We start from the raw sequence: 20,463 nt of genomic DNA on the forward strand, positions 1-20,463 counted from the left end.
CATGTATGTATATATGCCACATGTGTGCTTAGTGCCTGGGAGACTAGAAGAGGGCATAAGCTCCCTGGGACTGGAATTCCAGATGGTCATGTGGGAACTGGCTAGGAACTGAACCTAGGTCTTCTACAAGCAAATGCTCTTAATGTCTGAGCCATCTCTCTCTCTAGTCTGAGAAAATCACTTTGAAGTCCTCATGGAGATGATGTTCTTCATCTCTTAGTGTATATACCCACACACAATTGTGTATGTGCATGTATCAGAAAGATGGAGGGAGAGGATAAATGAAAGCATGAGTAAATTGGTTTTCTTTTTGTTATAGACAGGATTTTGTGTAGCCCAACCTGGCCTTGAACTCATTGTGTATCTGATGATATCCTTGAAGTCCTGATCTTTCTGCCTTAACCACCAAAGGGCTGAGATTCCCGGCATGCAGCATAAATAATAACTCTCTGTTTTAATTTTCTGACTGGCCCCTAGTCTTAGTCACATTGGCTAAGGGGACTTTAGTGATTAATTGTAGCAGAAGTGACCTTCAGGTGAGCCGAGCTGTCATAGTCCAATTTGTCATGCTCTTAGGTGCACAGTGGTAATGAAGGCAGCCTTGCAGGCATCCAGCCAGGCTGGAGAGAGAAAAGGACGTTAAAATGTCAGCTGTGAAGTAATGATAGAACTACTGAAGCTTCACCTCTTTGTTTTGGTTTTTGTTTTTTGTTTGTTTGTTTGTTTGTTTTTTGTTTTTTGAGACAAGGTTTCTTTATGTAACAGCCCTGGCTGTCCTGGAACTCACTGTGTAGACCATGCTGGCCTTGGGCTCACAGAGATCCACCTGCCTCTGCTTCCCAAGTACTTTATGTATTAATTAGTCTCCAAGGATGAAACTAATGTCATCTATTTGTGCACAAAAAATGATGAACTCACTTAATGGATAACGAGATACTATAAAATGTATTCTTGATGTACATGTTCACTAGAAATTACCAAGTAAATTTTTGGCATAGATATCTAAAAGACACTGTAGAATTAGTCTAACCATTATCCCGGTATTATTAACTGTGGGGTCAATGGACAAACTCTAAACAAGCAATTGCCCCAATAGGCAGGCATAGAACATTCAGTCTGCAGCAATAAAGAGGGTCCTAAAGGCAGGCATAAACAATCAAGCAGAAAGATGATTCACTTGAAGAGCAATAAAGAAAAATTAGAAAATTTTATTGAGTAAGTTACATTGGGATATATTTGCAAAAGGAAAACAGTGGAAATAGGCAGAAATGCTTACATGCTGTCTGGAGTTGGGGAAACCAGGGGAGAGAATGAGAACTGCCAGCCAAGCTCCATCTTTCTCTCCGCCGTCTGAGGCCCTGACATGAGCAGAAAGCTCTTCATGGTGAGGGCTCTAAAGCTTCAAGAGTGACAACGCACGGGAACCACTGTCTGATTGACGAAGCTACCAGCTCAGGATCTTTAGTTTGAATTAACCCACAACAGCAGTCAGAACAAATAGGAACCTGGAATGGAAAGCAGGTCCCCGAAAGGGGACACTTCAGACCACAAAAGGTCTGAATGACTCATAAGAAAAGGTCCTTCAAAGGCCAGTAACTGCACTTCCAAGCTCTTAGAAGTCAGGAAACAAAAAAAACCCACAACCATAATCTGTGCATCAGATGACCTATTTGAAACTCTGAAAACAAGCAGAAAAGGCAAAATGAGATAATATATATTCTGGTAGTAGTGTAAACTATACAGCCGGCTTTGGAAAATAGTGTGACATTACTAAATGTGAAGATGTGCGCACTAAGACAGTTTTACTATGAGTACATACTCGGTGGTTCTCAACCTGTGGGTCTCACCCCCTTGGGGGTCACATATCAGATATTTACACTATGATTCATAACAGTAGAAAAATTATAATTATGAGGTACAATGAAATAATTTTATGGTTGAGGTCACTTCAGCATGTAACTATATTAAGGGGTTGCACAATTAGGAAGGTTGAGAACCACGGCTCGAGAACATTGCATGCAGACGTGTACCAAGAGCTATGTGAAGGGTAAAGGTGTGTGCCATCAACCTGACAACCTGAGTTTGGTCCCCAGGACCCACATGGAGACGGAGATAGCTGATTCCTACAAGCTGCCTCTGCCCTCCACACGTGTGTGGACTCTCACATCCATACGTGTACACAGAATAAGTAAACATCTGTCATCTGTGATTTCAGACAGCAAAACACTGCCAACCAGGAAAGGATAAATTACAAAATATTAGTAACAACAGAAGAAAACTATGTGGCACATTGTCAGTGACGCCTAGAAACACAGCCGTGAGAGATGATAGTATTATTGTATATACCAAGCTTTAAATCCAGTTTTCAGTAGACACTCATCTTTTGGTTACTGTGGATTTTCCTAAGGATTATATATACTGACTATTTTCCATGTTATTGTTAGCCATTTCTGCACCTCTTTAGAAAAAAAAATATCTGTTTACATCCTTTGTTCATTAATTAGTCAGGTTGTTTTTGTGGTAAGAGTTCTGTATATATTACCAACCCCTAAACAGATCTGTTTTCAAACATTCTCTATCAGTATGTGGGTGACATTTTTATGATATTATTTTAACTCAACTCTATTCCATGATAAGCTCCACTGCATTTTAAGCTCGCTTTGGCTCAAGAACGCTAAGGACGCAGGGGAGATTGTCAATTCAAGAGTGTTACATGCCTTTAGGGGCAGGAAGCAGTCTGAGAGAAGTATCTGTTTCGTGATATACCCATACTAGTGAACATAATAGAAATATTATCTGCAATTTATTTTTCAAAATTAGGTTTATGATAAAGCAGAGTTGGAAAACTACATAGTGATAAATTATAGCATGCCATCTGTGGTTCCCTATCTTAAAACACATTGGGGTTGTTACCAAACCACTTGTTTTGCGGAGATAAATTTTAGGGTTTTTAAATTTTATTTTTTGAGTATAGGTGCTTTAGCCTGTATCTATGTCTGTGTACCATGAGTTTGCCTTGTGCCCACAGGCACCAGAAGAAGCTGTTGGATCCCCTGGGGCTGAGTTACAGACAGTTGTGACCTGCCATATGTGGGTGCTGGGAATTAAGCCTGAGTCCTATGGAAGAGCAGCTAGTGCTCTGAATGGCTGAGCCATCTCTCCAGCCCCAATTTTAGGTACTTTTAGTAGTTTTTAAAAAGACTATGTTGCCAGGCGGTGGTGGCGCACGCCTTTAATCCCAGCACTTGGGAGGCAGAGGCAGGCGGATCTCTGTGAGTTTGAGACCAGCCTGGTCTACAAGAGCTAGTTCCAGGACAGGCTCCAAAACCACAGAGAAACCCTGTCTTGAAAAACCAAAAAAAATAAATAAATAAAATAAAAAGACTATGTTTTAGATTTTTTTTCTTAAGATATACTTCAGTCTTTATGCAAAAGTTCACTTCTCAATTTATAAACAACTTTTATAATTACTATAGTCAAATAAAAATTTATGTATGCCTTTTTTTAAAATTTTGGGTTTTCAAGACGGGGTTTCTCTATGTATCCCTGACTGTCCTGGAACTCAGTCTGTAGACTATTCTGTTCTCAAACTCAGACATCTGCCTGCCTCTGCCTCCCAAGTGTTGGGATGAAGGTGTTCACCACCACACTGGCATATATATCCTTTATTATAAGTGATACTGTCTTAGTTATGTTTCTGTGTGATAAGACACTGATCAAAAACCCCTTGGGAAGGAAGGGGTTTATTTTATTCTGCATTTGCAAGTAGCAGTTCCACCACTGAGGGAATCAGGCAGGTACTTAAGGCAGAAACTGAAGTAGAGGCCATGGAGGAACACTGCTTACTCGATCGTCCCCATGGCTTGCTCAGTCTGCTTTCTTACAGCACCCAAGATGACCTGCTCAGACATGCACCACACACAGTGAGATGTCAGTCATCCAGAAAATGTCCTGCAGACTTGCCTACAGGGCCAATCTGAAGGAGGCATCTTTTCAGTTTAAGTTTCCTCTTCACAGATAACTCATTTCAGATACGATTTTTTGATTGTTTGTTGGTTTTTTTTTTTGAAAGTGTGTGTGTGTGTGTGTGTGTGTGTGTAGCTCTGTAGATCAGACTTGCCTTGAACTCAGAGATTCTCCTGAGTGCTGGAATTAAAGGTGTGTTCTATCACCACCTGACTCCTTTCAGATCTGATTTATTCAAAGTCAAATAACAGTCTTTTAGTCCTTGGACATTTCCTTGAAATTTATCAGCAGAATAAAAATTCTCTTCAAGAGGTCTATAAAGTTTAATATTAAGATACATTATTAATAACTTAGTGAGATTCATTAAGAAAGGTTAGCCAATATTGAGTTTCTTTAGGAAATAACTTTTACCTTTCACCCTAGAACCCAGATGAACTCCTTCCACTTGGATTCAGTGGTTACCATGGCGAGCAGCCTTTGCTCAGCTGCAGCTGTGCAGGTGTCTGTGCATTCGTGGGACGAGGAGCACGGCTGGAGATCAGAGATTGGCCCTTGCTAGGCAAGTGCTCGATCCTGAGCTGTATCCCAGCCACTCACTGTGTGTTCAGTGGAAGGAGTTTTGTTTGGTTTTTAACTGATCACCAAATTTAGGCACAGACCAGTGTTTTGCACAGTTCAGTCTGCTCTCATTGTAGAGAGGCACAAGGCACTTGAGGTGAGAGCTCCTGGTTTGACTAGCTTTGCTGCTCCTATAGGACAAATGACCTGACTTTTCTGCACATACCTTGTCTGATCTATGCACATATGTTATGATACTTCATATCTCGTTGAGTTGTAATAAAGATTAAATAAACAAATAAAAGGTCATGAACAGAGAACTAAAAAGTATTCAGTTTTTGTGTATAAACACAAAAGATTTGAGTATCACACACACAATCCTGATTACTTTTGACAACTGCCTATTGGGTACTAACCATATTATACTAAAAATGGACAAAAAAGGTGTATCTCTATTGTTTAAGGGCTTTATTATAATTTAATGAAGAATTTAGATATCAAAGAAGTAATTAGAATAAGTGCTTAATAATCCATTCATATGTTGATAAGCTGATAAGCATAAAAATGTAACACATATATATTCACACAATGAATTTTTACTAAGCTATGAATAAAAATGAAATCATGACATTTGCAGGGAAACAGAATTGGAAATTAATTATTATCTTAAGTGAAATAGCCCAGGCTCGTACCATGTTCTCTCTCACATGTCAGTGTTGGATTTTAATTTTTATATATGTAGGAACAAGGCATGGATGTAAGTCATAAAAGTGGCTCCTGAAAAGGGAAGAAGGTCTTAACATAGGGAGAACAGAAGGAGAAATAGATGGCAAAGAATGCATGTGGCATGAAAGCAGAAGGCAGCGACTCGACTAGGAAGGAGACTGGTAGAGGGGAAGCACAGGCACAGGGGGGCAGTGAGCAAAGAGGAAGAGCAAACAAAGTGTGTGTGAAAATGCCGTTCTGGAACCTAGCACTTTGATTCTACTTTAAAACTGAGAACAAACTTTCCAAAATGCAGTAGGCGTGTAGGATGATTGGTATAGAAGTAACCAGCTTTGCCCGGGAAGTCAGAAAAAAAAAATCTTAGATGGTTGGCTGTATAGGAGTTTATCTATCTGTGTCTGTGTTATTTATTTGGAAGAATCATGTAAACCAATGCCGAGGAACTCTGCAGATGAAGAGGAACAATAAACTTGACAACTTAACGCGGCACTTACTAGGTCCTGTAATAGAGGAAATGTTCCTCAAAGGACATTACTGAGACAGTTTATAAAACTGCTGTATTCTAGATGAATAGAGCCTTTTGTTGTTTGTTTGTTGAGACAGAGTCCTATGTAGTCCAGGCTGGTCTGCTGTGTAGATGAAAATGACGTGAACTCCTGTTCTTCTGCCCCCACTGCCCAAGTGCTAGGATTACAGGTGTGTGCTACCACATGGTTTATGCTGTGCTGGGCCGTGGTGCGTGCTAGGCAAGGACTCTACCAATGAGCTATATCCCTAATCTAGGATCATAGAGCTTTATTGTTGTAAAATTTTGTGAAGTTGATCTGAACTATGTTCTGATTCCACAAAAGAACATTCTTATTCTAAGATGTACTGCTGAAATACTAATGGTGTAAAGAACACCGCTTAAAGGTAATTTTTCAATTTCCCTAAGATCGAATGATTATTTTAGAAATATATACATTCTATAGAAATAAATGCTTATCTCATACCCATAATTATGTTCATTTGAGACTAGAGAAGTGTTATTGTCCTACCCCACAAATTGATAGCCTTAGGTCATAGCAGTCAGTCTTCCCAAAGGGGACCTTCCAGAAAGGTAAGATGTTTTCTCAGCTCTTATTTCCCACTTTTTGTAGCATGAGCCAGTAGTCTGTCTAAGAAGTATGTGTGTGTGTATACATGTATGTACATACAAATACATACATGTAAAAAAAAAAAGAATGACTCAAACTCGCCGGGCGGGCACGCCTTTAATCCCAGCACTCGGGAGGCAGAGGCAGGTGGATTCAAGGCCAGCCTGGTCTACAAGAGCTAGTTCCAGGACAGGAACCAAAAACTACAGAGAAACCTTGTCTCGAAAAAAAAAAAAAGAAAAGAAAAAAAGAATGACACAAATACATACATGTTAGAGAGTTAGGAATCAATCTACCATCAAGCTCACAGTTGTTGACAGTCATATGATTAGCTACAAGAATAACAATTTGTCAACATTACTGACAAAAAAAAATCCTTGTGACAACTTACGTGAGTAACATTTCATTTCATTTTTGGTGGACACCCCACTGTAGGTATTGACAAGGTAAATCAATGAGTTACAGAGCCATAAAGAAATCAAGTCATCTAGGATTGAGGAATTAGACCATAGTAGAAGGAGAGAACTGACTCCCACGGATTGTCCTCTACTCTGAAAGTGACTTGTGATATAAGGATATTCCGGAAGTACTTCAAAGCCATTCAGCAGTGGTTTCCCCTCCTCTGTGAGGAGAGGCGTGGGTAGGGTGGGGGATGGTATGCACACAAAAGAATACGGGTGGGGCAAAATGTTAGAATTAGAAACTTGAGTATTCAGAATTTTTTTTTGTTACTTTTGCAACTGTTCTATACATTTATTTTTTTTTTTTTAAATATTTATTTATTTATTATGTATACAATATTCTGTCTGTGTATATGTCTACAGACCAGAAGAGGGCACCAGACCTCATTACAGATGGTTGTAAGCCACCATGTGGTTGCCGGGAATTGAACTCAGGACCTTTGGAAGAGCAGGCAATGCTCTTAACCACTAAGCCATCTCTCCAGCCCTGTTCTATACATTTAACATTGCTTGTAAATTAACAGTAAAAGAGGAAAGGTATTATTTGAAAAGCAACTTCAACATTAAGAAGCATTTTGTGGTGTATTGGAGGCCAAATTCACCAGTTGGGTGAGGAGGCCAGGGCGCAGCGCAGAAAGCTACAGAAACATGGAAGAGTTTGACACATATGCAGCTGGTTCACCACGGTGATTTCTGTGCCTACTCAACAAGTGTGGAATGCATCCTTTCAAATCCTGTAGAGAAGCAGCGTGGATCTCCATCAAGCTGACACTTAGGTCTCACTCTTAGCTATGCATGTGCCGCGGCAGAGACTTACCTAGACATGCAAAGCTCTGGGTTTCATCCCCAATGCCACAGACAGTCTCTCCGTTTATCTTAGTGCTGAAAATCAAAGAAATAGTTAGCAAGTTATTGAACTGAGATTGTACCATGCAACCATTGTCTTATATACTCCCACTACCAGGAAACTCTAACTCTCCTGTCTTTTTTTTCTGCTTGACAAACTTGTAATTATTGTATGACTGTTTAAAGACAACATGTGAATTGAATAGAACTAGGGAGAGGAGAAATTTAGTAGTTTTATAACTGAATTTAGGGTAGTTCCAAGTTTGGTAGAATTTCACAGCTGCTGATAATTGAAGATTTTAATGAAAAATAAAAAACCTATAGTAGACATTTTATGCCATCAACATTCTTCTTTAAGATAAATATATATGAGAGAGGGGGGTGGGAATCTCACTATGCAGCTTATTCTGGAACTCACTGTATAGGCCAGGCTGGTCTTGAACTCACAGAAACCTGCCTGTCTTTTCCTCCTGCATGCTGGGATTAAAGGTGTGCACCACTACACCAGCTATTAAGATATTTTAATGTAGAGCTTAGATGATTCTTTTTATAAGAAATCTTTTTTAATTTTCACTTTTTATGTGTGTGTTTTGCCTGTATATATGTCTGTGTACCATGTAAGTATATTGTCTACAAAACAAAAAGAAGGTGTTGAGTCCCCTGGAACTGGAGTTACAGATGGTTGTGAGCTGCCATTGGGTTCTAGGAACCAAACCTGGGTCCTCCAGTGAGTGCTCTTAACCACTGGACCATCTCCTAAGCCTGAGAAGTTTTTTATATAGACAAAGTAAATAACTTTTATTATGTGGTTACCTAAAATTCAGAATAACAAAACCTGATCCTTTTTCAAACTTTGGGTTGTTTATTTCGCTCATTATCTTTTCAGTGTTTATTTAGTAATCTAGAGATTAAGACACTACTTTTTTTTTTTTTTGTATACAATATTCTGTCTGTGTGTATGCCTGAAGGCCAGAAGAGGGCACCAGACCTCTTTACAGATGGTTGTGAGCCACCATGTGGTTGCTGGGAATTGAACTCAGGACCTTTGGAAGAGCAGGCAGTGCTCTTAACCACTGAGCCATCTCTCCAGCCCCGGCACTGCTTCTAATATAGTCATTTTCATTGTTAATCTTTTGGTGGCAAGATTTTTTTAGATACCCTTGGAAAATCCGATATCTGTGTTCCAAGTAGGGGACAATTGAAAGGTTTGGGCCAGATCTACAGCAACATTCAAATAGTTACCTTTGAACTCCTTGAAATACCAGGAGAGCCTTTCTAGAAATAGGAGGAGACTTTCTGATTAAGATTGTGAAATAAATTTGAGTGTCAAAATTTCTTTGAAGTGATAATTTTCTCGTAGTTGTTACTTAAATATATATTTGTATACTTTCCATATATAATATCTATGTAATACTTGGATCTCTATCGAAAAAGTTTAAAATATTGGCATATAATCTTATATAAATAACTTTATTAAAAAGTATTTTTTCTTTTTGAGAGAAAGTTTTTTTCTTCTGAGTGAAATATAAAAGAAAATTTTCAGCAGATTAAATAAAACCAAAATTTGAAGAATTAAAAAATAACTTGTAAAACTTTAATTCTAAGGATGCTTAAAATTTAAAATATTGACTTTCATGATTTCTTGATACTAGAGTGCTGGACTTTAATGTTATAAAAATATCCTCTTGCGGATGATCTGGTTTCAGTTGCCAGTACCCATGTGATGGCTCACATCCATCTGCGGCTTCAGTTCCTGGGCACCTGATGCCCCCTTCTGGTCTCTGTGGGCACCAGGCACACATGGTGTGTAGATATACATGTAAACAAAACAGCCATGTACATATAATAATTTAAAAATTAAAGGTATATCAATAAAACCCTTTATAATGTTTGTTTACATGCAACTTATTATACATTAAAGTGTTAAAATTTATCTATTGTATAATGAATATATGTAAACTTTTTGAAATTACCAGAACATAAGTATTTAACTATTAAAGAGCATGTAATAATTTTAGAAGTTAATCTTATTTTCTGCCTTCATATTAGTGAATTAAAGTAGCTTTAAATTTTTTTTAATCATGGGTGTATAGTGTTGAGTTAGGGTATGGGCGCCATGGAGCATATGCAGAAGACAAGCTTCGTGGAATTGGTTCTCTCCTTCACCTTTACATGGGTTCTGGAGACTGAACTCATCATCTGGTTTGTGCAACAAGCACTTTAAACACAGAACCATCTTGCTGACCCTGAAAATAACTTAAACATCACATTTTAAATACTTTAAATTGTTTTGTGTGCTGAAAGTATGATGGTATATATAATTATACAAAGTTATAGCTGTCTTTATTAAGCACTTTAGTCTTTTTACTGTGTCCAAATATCTGACAAGGAGCAGAGTGAGTGAGGAATGGGTTACTCTGGTTTACAGTTGAAGGACACAGCATCCTCAATCAAAAAGCTCCACCCTCTGTGGGTCAACAGCCTTTCCCAAACTGTGCTACCAACTTGAACTTAGTGTCCAAACACATTAACCTGTGGGAGACGTTGCATATTCAAGCTAGTGCATTAATACATTTAAGTTTTAAATATGTGTTGCTGCTTTAACTACAATGACGTTGAGAATAGAACCAAGCAATGTAATTTTATCTTTTTCCTCCTTAGCAGTTGAAAGCATGTAGTGAAGAACAGGAAGACAGAGAGTGTTTGAATCAGGCTATCACTGCTCTCATGAATCTCCAGGGCAGCATGGACAGAATTTACAAGCAGCATTCACCTAGACGCCGACCAGGGTAATTTGAGATTGTTCCAAATATGAATGTTTATGTTTTCCTCATTGTGTGTGTTGCTCACTTTCCCCAAGAATGGTTTAATTGTATTTTTTTTAAAGATTTATTTATTTACTTATTTATTTATTTGTGCTTGAATGCATGCAGTATCCTACCTGTAGGCCAGAAGAGGGCACCAGATCTCATTACAGATGGTTGTGAGCGGCCACGTGGTTGCTGTGAATTGAACTCAGGACCTCTGGAAGAGCAGTCAGTGCTTTTAACCACTGAGCCATCTCCAGTCCCTTAACTGCATTTTTAAAAGTTATGTTTGTCCTTTTTTGGTTTGTTTTAGTCAGGAAATTGCAAAATTACCATTGTTATACTGTAGGACATATTTGTTCATTTAAATATATGTTTAATGAAATTTTATGTTGTTTTTTGCAAGCAATGTGGGATTTTTTTCCCCTATAATTTTGGTTCTTCTGGCTCTAGAAATGCAGTACTTTGACAGTAGTGAACTTGGATCATTTGGTATTCAGGGGCAGGGCTAGAAGAAAATAATTGTTAGCAATATAGTTTAATATTTGGTTATTTAAGCTTTTGTATGCTGGGTATTCAGACTCAGGGCTTTTTAATGCTAAGCATGTACTCAGTCATTTAACTAGACCCACAACTCAGCGCAATACTTTTGTTATTTGATCTGGTATTACATAATTACTATAATTTAATAAGCCAAATTAACCTTTCTTTATTTTTTTTTTAGGGACCCTGTTTGCCTTTTTTACAATCGTCAATTAAGAAGCAAGCATCTGGCTATTAAAAAAATGAATGAAATTCAGAAAAACATAGATGGGTGGGAAGGCAAAGATATTGGACAGTGCTGTAATGAATTCATAATGGAGGGGCCATTGACCAGAATTGGTGCTAAACACGAAAGACATATTTTCCTCTTTGATGGCTTGATGATCAGCTGTAAACCTAATCATTGCCAGACCCGACTTCCCGGCTGTAGTAACGCAGAATACAGATTAAAAGAGAAGTTTGTCATGAGGAAAATTCAAATCTGTGATAAAGAAGATACTTGTGAATGCAAACATGCTTTTGAATTAGTTTCCAAAGATGAAAACAGTGTAATATTTGCTGCTAAGTCAGCAGAAGAGAAGAATAATTGGATGGCAGCCCTCATCTCCCTCCACTACCGAAGTACTCTGGACAGAATGCTGGACTCTGTGCTGCTGAAGGAGGAGAACGAGCAGCCGCTCAGGCTGCCAAGTCCAGACGTGTATCGCTTTGTGGTAAAGGACTCTGAGGAAAACATTGTTTTTGAAGACAACTTGCAAAGTAGAAGTGGAATCCCCATTATTAAAGGAGGAACTGTGGTGAAATTAATTGAAAGGTTAACATATCACATGTATGCAGGTATGTGAGACTGGGTTAACATATCACATGTGTGCAGGTATGTGAGACTGGGTTAACATATCACATGTGTGCAGGTATGTGAGACTGGGTTAACATATCACATGTGTGCAGGTATGTGAGACTGGGTTAACATATCACATGTGTGCAGGTATGTGAGACTAGCAAGTGCTTTCGTAGGGTCTGGGACTCGAGACAGAAAAAACATATCAGAGTTGATGGGTGGGAGTGGAGTGCCTTCCCAAATAAATAATGAAAAATCAAAAGGACTAAATAATTAATTAAATGTTTCTAAAATGTGTCATTAATTTCAGTGACTAATAAGTGCTCATAAAATGTTTATTTGTAAAATTAAAATTGGAAACATTTCTTATTCTCATTTATCAAGAAATGGTTTAGGCCAGTCACTTGGGAAGTAGAGTGGAGACAGAAAGATAAGGCATTCGAGGTCACCCTTGGCTACACAGCAATTTTTGAAGCCAGCCTGGGTTACACGAGACCTTGTCTTTATAAGGAGGAAGGAGGGAGGGAAGGTGAGAGAGAGAAATATTGCATCTGTCAGGCAAAAAGCTACACTGGGAGGCTCCGAAGTGGAAACAAAAAGGAAAGGAAGGAAAATGTGGTACTTAGAGTTAATTAAAGTGGATAAATTAAACATGAAATCTATTCTTTGCTCTGGTTTTTCAGATCCCAATTTTGTTCGTACTTTTCTTACTACATATCGTTCATTTTGTAAACCACAGGAATTGCTAAGCTTGCTGATAGAACGGTAAGAAAGACATCTCTCACACACATTAACGTTTTTGTACTTTGCAGAGGTCCTTGAACGCAGCTTGCTTGTGTTAAGCCAACAACACTGCTGTTCTCTTCAACAGGCTTCCTGAGCCTCTGCCAGTGAGAGCGCGCTCCAGCATGCAATTGGGTTTTAAGTGGGAAACAGGAAAAACAAGCTTCAGTAGTGAAAATTTTATTTCAGTAAAGTTAATTTTGTTTCTTACAGATGTTTATTTACCTTTTACTTTTGCAATAGACTTGTTATAAAAAATATATATACAAGGTTAAATAGAAGACTAAGCCCTTTTATCCATCATTTAACTTCAGTAATCGTTGACATATCTCATTATTTTCTATAGATTTAGCCATCCTACCCCCAGGATTATTTTGAAGTAGATTCTAGACCAAGATTTTATCTAAATATTTCTATATGTATCTCTAAAAGATAATTCTTATTATTTTTAAAAATCATGTATTATTGAGCCTAAATATCAACAGTTCCTACATTGCTAGTATCTAAATATTAAGATTTAGGCTGAAATTTTTACTGTATTTTTAAGTAGCATTTTAAATGCGTTTGTAGTTAAAAATATAAAATGTTGACCTTTTCTGTGCTTATCAGTGCTACCTATAAAACTTTTAAAAATAAGAATAAGAATACAGGGTCTAGAAAGATGGCTCCGTGGTTGCGAGCAGTAGCTGCTTTTCCTGAGAACCCACATGACCTATAACTCCAACTCCAATGGCGCTGGTCTCCATGGGTACCTACACACACACACACACACACACACTTCCTCATGCACACAGTTATGAACACACACAGAGGTATGTACTAATAGTAATAATAAAAATAAATTCTTAAAAAAAGAATACAAACCTTGGCACCAAACAGCAGAAGATTTCTTATGTGCGGGCTTCCCTCAGGGTGGGTGACGCAGTAGCTGTGCTTCCTACTTCCTACATGATGATGGAAGAAGGATCGCTTAGCCAAAACCTCTTCCTGATGTAGCCAAAGTCTCTCTCGTTTATATATGAACACGTTTTTCTTCTCTTGATTTTATTCTCAGGTTTGAGATTCCGGAACCAGAACCTACTGAGGCAGACAAATTGGCACTAGAGAAAGGCGAGCAGCCCATCAGTGCAGATCTGAAAAGATTTCGCAAGGAATACGTCCAACCTGTGCAACTCAGGTTTGACCCGAATATTACAGCTTTAAAGTACTTTATTATATAGTTCATACACAAGTTCTTAGCTCTTAGTTCAAATCCTTCTGTCTTTAACTTATTTCAGCCAAGTTTCCCTCTTTCTCTTTAAAGGTAATTTTTAAATAACCAATGTAGTTTAATTAATTAAATATATTGCACTGTTTATATCATGTGTATGTCCTTGACAGACTGTGTTTATACACTGAGATGTCTGTTTGCTCTTTATTTTTTGTCTGTACTGTGGTGTGCACGCATGTGTGTATGCATGTTCACATGTGTATGGCACATATGTATACAGGTTCATGTGCATACAGAGCCCCAAAGTCAACATCCAGTGTGTCTTTCTTGTTGCTATCTGCTTTACGTATTGAGACAAGCTAGTGCAGCTAACTAACTTTCCCAGGGCTTCTCCAGTGTCTTCATGACAGAAGAATCTGTTGGGGCTGTAGGTAGCCGTATAAACTTATCTACTCTAGCCTTTCTCCCCAGTTTTTTCTTCCACATCCCACTATGCTAGTGTAGTGATTGTGTATGCTTTCACAGCTGTAACTCCTTCCCTCCTCAAAATATATAGACATTGGACACTTTAAGGAACCCTTGTAGGAGTGAATGTTTATTTACTATATGTTGCTAGGTACTTACTGTATGCCAGCCATTACCCATTAGTGCTTTATCTTTTCTATATTCTTGCAACAGCATTTTTTGTAGTGCTACGGATGTATATAATTTTATGCATACTTCATATATAAGAAAATTAAAACTGAGCAAGATAAAGTAATTTGAAATAGATTTTATAAAGAGAGTGGCAAGATAGGGTTAAAATCCATTCCTGCTTCCTTAGCCAGCATATTTTTTTTCTACTAAGCATTGAAAATTTGAAATCCATTTGACTAGTCCCAACAGCCCAAATGAGAACCAAAGTAACTACTTCTCTCCATTGCAAACCTATTATTGTACAGATAGAAGACCCTGTCTCTGTGACCACCATGTCCCTGGTTGGTGTTGATCAGTAGATTGCAGCTTCAGAACTGAATTTGTTAATTATTTATTTTCCACAGTAATTGCCACAAATAAATGCAGTCTCAGGTAATGGCAATGCCAATGGCTGTCTGATCCTAACATGATTTTTCTTATAGAAGTTGAACTTATTTACCAATCAAAAACAGAGAAGTAATTAAATTTTCCCTAAGAGCTGTAATACATTTGGTCTGATCTACAGTCAAATTAAGTCTCCTTCTATGAGGCAGGCATTTATGAAATTGCTATTTGGAGGAAGAAAATGATTTTTCTTAGAGAAAATTTTCTCTAAGAGCTGTAATACATTTGGTCTGATCTACAGAGAAATTAAGTCTCCTTCTATGAGGCAGGCATTTATTAAATTGCTATTTGGAGGAAGAAAATGGTCTTAGACTTAGTCATGTTGATTTTTTGTGTTTTAGCTTTATATTTATACCATATTACAAGTATAAAAATAACTGACTGCTATAATCTTATGGTACCACAATACTGTAATTCTACTGGTAAGAAGGGCTATATGGAAGTTATATGTTACTCTACTTAGGATGTTTCAGTGGCTTACAAAACACACACCTTTATAATAATTTCAGGCATAGCAGGGCCAGATATCACAGGCCTGGAATCCCAGGTGCTCAGAAAGCTGAGTCAGGGAGATCAAGGTTGGTCTGGGCTACAGAGCAAGTTCAAGACCATTCTAAACAATTAAATAAGACCCCTTCTCAAGTAAAGATAAAGACATGGCTGGGGACAGTGCGTAGTGGCAGAGTACTTGCCTGACATGCTCAGTAGAGGAAATATTCAGCAATAGTAGAGATTAGATTGGAGTAGTTAAGGAAGACATTTTAAGTGAGGTAAAATTTAAGATTCCCCTGGAAGAATGTGTAGGATTTAGCTATACAGAAACATGGTTGTGCATACTGAGAAAAATGGGAAATCATACAAAGGCAAACTTGAGACTGATGTTCAGAAGAAATAGCCATGGGAATTGGTGTCAGAGGACAAGTGAGGATTTGGTAAAATGAAAGGTGGTTTTTCAACATTTTCAACATTTCCTTTTTTTTTTTTTTTTTTTTTTTTTTTTGGTTTTTTGAGATGAGTTTTTCTGTGTAACAATCCTGGCTGTCCTAGAACTCACTCTGTAGTCCAGACTGGCATCAAACTCAGAGAGATCTGCCTGCCTCCTCAGTGCTGGGATTAAAGGCGTGTGCCATCAAGCCAAGCAAGATGCAGGCATATTTTTACCGCACCTCAGAAAGATGCTCTGCACCCTTCTCATAGAGCTGTGTCCATGCCCAAAGGCACTATTCTGATTTCCCCCTCCATAAACTAGTTTTATCTTTTAATTACGTTTAAGTAGGTCTTTATTATTTTCATTTCAGTCCTCTTAATTAAAATGCTTTTGAGATTGATCCGTGTTGTTTCTATCAGTAGTTTTAAAATTTATTGATATGACCTTATTGTGACTTGTAACTCTTTGACCTAGCGCAAACAACTGGCTCAGAATGACTAGATGGAAAGTTTAGGTATATGTTCAGCTATAGAAGAAACTGTCAGAACTTTTCCAACATAGGAAGATTGTTGTGAGTTCCAGTGTCCACACCCCACCCGTGTTTGTGGAGGCCCTGTTTTACGCCTCAACTGTATTTCTGAGTATATAGTTCCCCACTGTGCTTTGTTGCCCTTTGTGATTCATTAGAAGAACTGTTGCTTCTTTCTGATTATTCATACTCCTAGTATAGAATCTGTTTAGAACATCTTGTCTATTTTACTAAGTTGTCAATCTTTTATTTTTTAATGGAGGTATGGGGTGAACTGAGAAGGTTGCAGTCTCTACTGTATTTTGTCAGGAAAAGATATTTTGTAAATATTATTTTCTTCCACTTAATGGCTAGCCCATTAGTTTTCTTACTGATGTTTTGATAAGCTGAAACTTGTAGTTTTGATAAAATCAGATGGTGAGATGTTCTTCTTTCATATAACAACGTTAGAACTGTAATGCTGTTGGAGGAAACGGAGCTGCTTGAGTTGATCTAAGCATAAGCTAGGAGCCAGCAGTTCTGTGATCTCTTGATGCAGCCCTGAGCTGCTGCACTGACCAGCCCTCGGTAATGTGAGGTTGTTCCGTACAAACAGCATGACACACACTGAGAGTAGCTGGATTGCTCACCCTGCTGTGAGGGAAGAAAAGGACCTAACTGCAAATGATAATTTTTTGAAATAAAATTTTTTTGGAATAAAAATTGCTAATGCAATTAATTTATATTACAGTATATCTGTGGTAGTGAGTGAAAAATTGCATCTGTATAGAGGATTAAATCTGTATACTTGCAATATCATAAGTAACCATATCGTGATATTACAAAACAAATGTTCTCTCCAAAGTAGTATTTTTGTCTTTGGAAATAAACAACGAGGTTACAGACTTATTTGTAGCTTACAAAGAAATGATACTGGTTGAATTTAAAATCAAACATAGTAAGTGATAAGTTTTCCATTCTATGTAAAAATGCATCAAAACTTATATTTCAAAAATGATTTCAGGGGCCTGGGAAAGGGTTAAATCCACTAAGTGCTTGCCATGCAAGCGTGAGGGCCTGAGTCCAACCTCCAGCACCAGGTTAAGATCTGAGTATGATCGTGTGAGCCTGCGATCCTAGCCCTGAAGGGGTGGGGGCAGGAGGGCTGGAAACATGCAGCCAACCTAACTTACTGGTGAGCTCCGGGTCCAGTGAGAGAGCCTGTCTCTGACGACGATGGTGATGATGATGACAACAATAATGATGATGACATAAAGGAGTGATTGAAGAAGACACATGATGTTGACTTCTCTCTCTCATACACACACACACACACACACACAAATGCTTTTTCTATTTAAGAACTTAAAAATATATTTTGTACTATGGAGCATGATTCTTTTATATATTAATAAAGAAAATGTTCTTTTTCTTAATAGGAATGGGTAATAAAGCACAGAAATGAGGTTTTATACTTTACAGCATCTTTAAAGTATCAGTTTACTGCATATTCTGAAAACAGCCCTTTCTTATATTTTTGAATATTGAGTATATATTAGAGGTTTAAGTGTTGTATGTCTTTGCATATGGAATTCACTTCATAATAGAGAAATGAAAGAAGCTTAATTGAGCACTTAGTTTCACTAAATGTTTCTTTCCATTTTATCAGGATCTTAAATGTCTTTCGCCACTGGGTTGAACATCATTTTTATGACTTTGAAAGAGACCTGGAATTGCTTGAAAGACTAGAATCCTTCATTTCAAGTGTAAGAGGTATATTATTGAAAGGCTTGATTGAATCTTGTGTCGTACATGAGTGTACTTTAGAAATAAACTACTTATCACGTTTAGAAAACTGACATCATCCTGCTGTCTCCTCTGGAAAATCTGATGTTTTTAAAAGCGTCATCTGAAGTCATAGAACCTTGTCTTCTCAAATGTCTGTTGTCTTCTGGTTTTGCCCTGTCAGTGTTGGGGACGGAGCGCAAGCCCTGCTGGACACTAGGCCAGTGCTCTACCGCTCAGCACTCTCCTCAGCTGCCTTGTAGAGAAGTCAAAGACCTTTAAAATAAAATTAGTATATTTAGGGGCTAACTTGCTGCTGTTTCAGAGGACTCAAGTGCTGTCCCCACCACTCCGTCATGCTGCTAATGGTCACCTAAACTCCAACTCCAGGCTGTCTGACTGTCAGATGTCCTCTTCTGACCTCTGAACATTCATGGTGTATTCTCTCTCTCTCTCTCTCTCTCTCTCTCTCTCTCTCTCTCTCTCTCTCTCTCTCTCTCTCTCATTCTCATATTCATAAAAAATTATCTTAAATAATTGAACATTTTATGTCACTTCAAGGTTCCATCCCTTCAACTAAATAAAATATGATTAAAATTTCCTCCTATTCTTCTTAACCTTGTTTTTTAATTTGGACCATTAACGTTGAAAAATAGTATTTATTTCTGGAAAAGTATTGCAGAAAATCCCTCCGCACTGGAAAGATAAGTGTTTCCTACTTGAAGTTTCAGAGTCACAACCTATAATATGAAACTCTGGGACTTGATAATTAAACATATAGATGTTACCAAAATGTGCATTATTAAATAAAGCACACATTTGTTTTAACTAACAGTATATGGCATTGCCTAAAAATAACATAGCAAGCCTAACTTTCTCCATGTCCTGTTTGTTGTTCTTTTCAAAAAAGCAGGAAGCAAATGTTTTCACTCACAGCTTCAAAGGTTTCAGTCTGTGCTTGGCTGGCTCCATTATTTGGGGTTGTGATTTGAGACAGAGGCTGTAATAATGAAGCTGTTCACCTCATAGCAGCTAGGAAGCTAAGAGCTTACTTGTTCTTTAAGGGAAATTTTATTTAAAATAGAGAATGTATTCCTTTGTCCAACTGTGAGATAGCAAAGATAGTTTTATTGTGTATTTGTCTCTTAAAATTGTTCTTAATACTAGATTAAGTTTAAATTTTATTTGATTTAATTTGTTTAATTTTATGTGTATGAATGATTTTGCCTGCATGTGTGTCTGAGCACATTCATTCCTGATACCTGTGGTTGTCAGAAGAGTGCATTGGGCCACTGGAACTGAACTTAGGATCATGAGCCTCCATGTGGGGCTGAGAACCAGGCCTGTGTCCTTTGCAAGAGCAGCCAGTGCTCCTAACTGCTCATCCACCTCTCCAGACCTTCATTTTATATTTTTGAGAAAGGGTCTCGTGGATCCCAGGCTGGATTTGAACTCATTAATGTAGGAAAGGATGATTTTGGATCTCGTTCCTCTTCCACCTTCTGCTTGCTGGGGATAAATTATATCAAAGCTATTAATGGAAACAGTAAATTGTACATAATCTAAACTTTAAAATGTATATATTAAATGTATTTATTTAGAGAGAGTATGTGTGTACAAATGTCATACATTCTTTGTACAAATTATACTTCAGAATAACCAAATGTTTCATGAGGGAAAGTTGATTTTTTAATAGAAGTAGTTTGCCTAATATTGAAGACATAATGCTATATCACCTTCTACAGTGCTAATAAAATAATAGATCTAGAGGACAGAGCCCTGGCTCAGTGACTAAGAGTGCTTATTGCTCTTGCAAAGGACCACTCATACAGCTCATAACTGCCTGTAACCAGCTCAGGGGGAAGCAGACATCCTCTTGTCTCCAAGGGCACCTGCACACACATACAGATACACACACACTCATATTAAATTTTTTTAAATGGATTAGTGATTTAGAATTAGTAAATATCTCAAAAAGAGAAAAAAGCAGACACCTTACATTGGAATTAGATTAGTTCTAAGGGATAGATAAACATGGCAAATGATGCCAGAGGTAAGAAATTGCAAAAATACAAACTTGGAAAAATCCCACAGAACAAATGGCACAGGATAAATAATTTAGTTTCTTCAGCAAATAAATTGTAAGCATTTTGAATGATAAAAGGGGAACCTGTGTATTAAGGAAAATTATATATTGACTAAATGTCATGTTTGTATCCTTTTTAAATTTTAATTTTATTTATTTATGTGCATGGACGTTTTTCCTACATAAATATATGTGTACCATG

The 20,463-nt window shown here is 37.6% G+C and overlaps 1 protein-coding gene across 2 annotated transcripts in view; it reads left to right on the plus strand.

Moving 5' to 3' along the window:
• Sos2 (SOS Ras/Rho guanine nucleotide exchange factor 2) overlaps positions 1–20,463 on the plus strand; it is a 92,046-nt gene that overhangs the window by 47,937 nt on the left and 23,646 nt on the right. The window contains exons 9-13 of one of the 2 annotated variants that reach the window (XM_057782643.1): positions 10,355–10,482; positions 11,225–11,880; positions 12,565–12,646; positions 13,719–13,841; positions 18,060–18,163. In XM_057782643.1, coding sequence (XP_057638626.1) covers positions 10,355–10,482; positions 11,225–11,880; positions 12,565–12,646; positions 13,719–13,841; positions 18,060–18,163 — 1,093 coding nt within the window. The remainder of the gene's footprint in view (positions 1–10,354; positions 10,483–11,224; positions 11,881–12,564; positions 12,647–13,718; positions 13,842–18,059; positions 18,164–20,463) is intronic. The other variant, XM_057782644.1, reaches the window with a different exon arrangement.

Source organism: Chionomys nivalis, chromosome 10 (genome assembly GCF_950005125.1).
Source record: "Chionomys nivalis chromosome 10, mChiNiv1.1, whole genome shotgun sequence".
NCBI lineage: Eukaryota > Metazoa > Chordata > Mammalia > Rodentia > Cricetidae > Chionomys > Chionomys nivalis.